The 2,684-nt window shown below is 28.2% G+C and overlaps 1 protein-coding gene across 1 annotated transcript in view; it reads right to left on the bottom strand.

Annotated features, from left to right (window-relative positions):
- Window positions 1–856: 856 nt before the first annotated feature.
- The window catches only part of LOC108754250 (serine/threonine-protein kinase 10), a 14,731-nt gene continuing 12,903 nt past the window's right edge, over window positions 857–2,684 (bottom strand). Inside the window, exon 12 of the mRNA XM_018496440.1 lies at window positions 857–1,709. Coding sequence (XP_018351942.1) covers window positions 1,554–1,709 — 156 coding nt within the window. The 3' untranslated portion in view covers window positions 857–1,553. The remainder of the gene's footprint in view (window positions 1,710–2,684) is intronic.

The following is a 2,684-nucleotide window of genomic DNA, read 5'->3' as shown; positions in this document are numbered from 1 at the left end:
TAAAAAAAAAAAAAAAAAAAAAAAAACAAATGTATATATACAAATTAAACTCAAATACTTTCCAAAGAAAAATGACAATTCAAAAAGAGATAGTTTTTAAAGATAACAATACTGTAACAAGATTCATATTTACATTATTTCCACATTTTTACAATATTTCTATAAAATTTTCAAATATTTCAAATTATAATATTTTGTTGATGTAATATATGTATTTAAAATATTTTAACGCTTACTTAGGAAGAATATAATTTTTATTCATTAATGTAAAACGATGAAATACAAATGACTACACATGACTTACAAAAAAAAAGTGATTTGTCTATTGCTTATGGCAAATTGCAATTTTGCGTGGAAAGTGAACACTCGTTCAAATCCGTGACGTAGTTTAATTAGGAAGATGATAATTCATATGATTTCTTAAAGTAAACATACAATTTAATATTAAATGTTATAAAATGAATTAAAAAATGACATCTGTTTTAATATTAAAAAAAAGCATATAACATTTTAAATATATACATCTCTTATCTTTAGATGAGTCTCTTTCTCAGTTGAATTAGTTAATTTTTTTCTAATTTTCATCATCTTATATTTAAACATATATTATTTTAACAAAATACTATCATCCGAAACATTTTACGATTTCATAGAAATATTCTAACAATGTAGAAGTAATGTATGTATTAATTTTGTTATGGTGTTGTGATATTTCTAAAAACTATTATGAATTGTTATTTTTCTTTGGAATATATTTGAAGAAAACTTAAAACAAGCAATTTGTGATTAATTCTAGTTTATTTATGTCTAATACTGTAAGAAATAATTAATTGTAAAATACGCAATTTTTCTTTTCTCTTTCCTCAACAATTTCATATATTTGTTTTACTTATGTTACTTTTCTTGCAAGGATGCGATATATCTATGTACATAATGCGCCCGAAAAGTTCATTACATTTTCACTTTTTATGATCAAAAGAATATCAATGCATATCTCTCGCATTGCAGTAACATTCCAAGATCAGGCATGGGCGGATAATTTCAATTTACCAATGAATGTCGTTATCGTAATATATAAATTACATAACAATCTCTGTACAGATATATTTTAGACAATATATTTCTAATCGTGAACTGGTTCCTGCAATAATAAATTCACGAAATATCCCTCCTCGGAATTCGGAAGCTCTATATTTCGTCGTCTAAGATCAATGTTCTAGATTTCGATAATTCTCAATTGAATAATATTTTATTCAAAATACCGCGACACTGATTCCAACGTTACTCAAGAATTATAAATGCGACGTGTAAAAATTTCAAAACACGTTATATCGCCACTGTTCTTGGTGATTCAATTATTCATACGTACAAACAACAGCCGCACCTATATAAAAATTATTTAATATTCAGTTCCAAAACGAATTATCGCGATATATATACAAATTGGGATGACGATAAGGAAGATACACTGATCGTCCTGTGCATTTCAGTTAAAGACGCTCGGACACGTGATCACGCGGATTATACAAGTTCTTTCGTATCGTCGAACGTCTTCAGCCCTCGCTCACGGAAGACAACGAGCTACGTGTAGACTCAGTCGTGTGGTGTGTTAGATCAGGAAGATCGGCTGGTAAGCACAGTGGTATCGCGCTAGGTCCATAAATCGCTTCCTGCTCCTCTAATTGTAACGCGAACTGTTCCTCAAGTTTCTGTAATATTAGAAAAAGATATTAAAAAATCTATTCTTTTTTACACAACACACAAAATGATTAGCAAAATATACATAAAGAAATTTCGTGATATATAAAAATATGTAGCGTTTGACTGTGAAACAAGGGAATGCGTATAAGGTCTTATATTTACAGAATGTGTGTAGACGCATCTGAAATGTGGACTGACATTATTTTACAACAATATTGTGGACTAACCTTGTGGCTATTTTGTACATGGCTTTGAACTTGTGGAATCTCTTTCTAACTCTATTAGGACCTTTTTTATTTTAGGTTTACATTTAAGTAAGGATTGTAATACAAATTGAGTGTCTATGCTGTTGAACGACCATAGTTATGAGACCCTTCAAGAAAACCGTTTTTATAAGTTATTCTACTAACTCTAATAGCCCATGATAACCACATTACCCTGTTATTTCCAAATTTAACCGATTAAGCTCTCGTAATAAAGCAACATAATTTACGATACAATCACATCGAAATACATGGACGAAACAAAACAGATGAAACTCTTTCTTATAAACACACAAAATCTTAAGAATACATGAGTTATTTAATGTTTTTAGCTACGTTATTTAAAAAGATGTTTTCCCTTAATAAACTTAATTGAATTTTGTATTTGTATATTAGAAAATTATAGAACTTTACACATATTAATTAGCGAAGCTCTTCCACTTCTTCTATTTATCGATTTTGTTTTTTTATCAACTTACGAATAAACAGAAAATTATGTAATTAAGTGAAAATGAGAATAAACAGGGAATATTAACATACATATATATTATGTATATCTTATATAACAGTACTTATTAAATATTACATAGGCCTCGAGAAGCATGTGAAAATCTTATCCGTGCATACTTTCCTTAGTCTTGGAATTATGAATCACAAAAAATAAATTAATTTATTGCACCATATGATACAATTTCCACACATGTCCCATAAATTTTATAC

Source organism: Trachymyrmex septentrionalis, unplaced genomic scaffold (assembly GCF_001594115.1).
Source record: "Trachymyrmex septentrionalis isolate Tsep2-gDNA-1 unplaced genomic scaffold, Tsep1.0 scaffold78, whole genome shotgun sequence".
Taxonomy (NCBI): domain Eukaryota; kingdom Metazoa; phylum Arthropoda; class Insecta; order Hymenoptera; family Formicidae; genus Trachymyrmex; species Trachymyrmex septentrionalis.
This window is presented reverse-complemented; position numbering and strand designations above follow the sequence as displayed.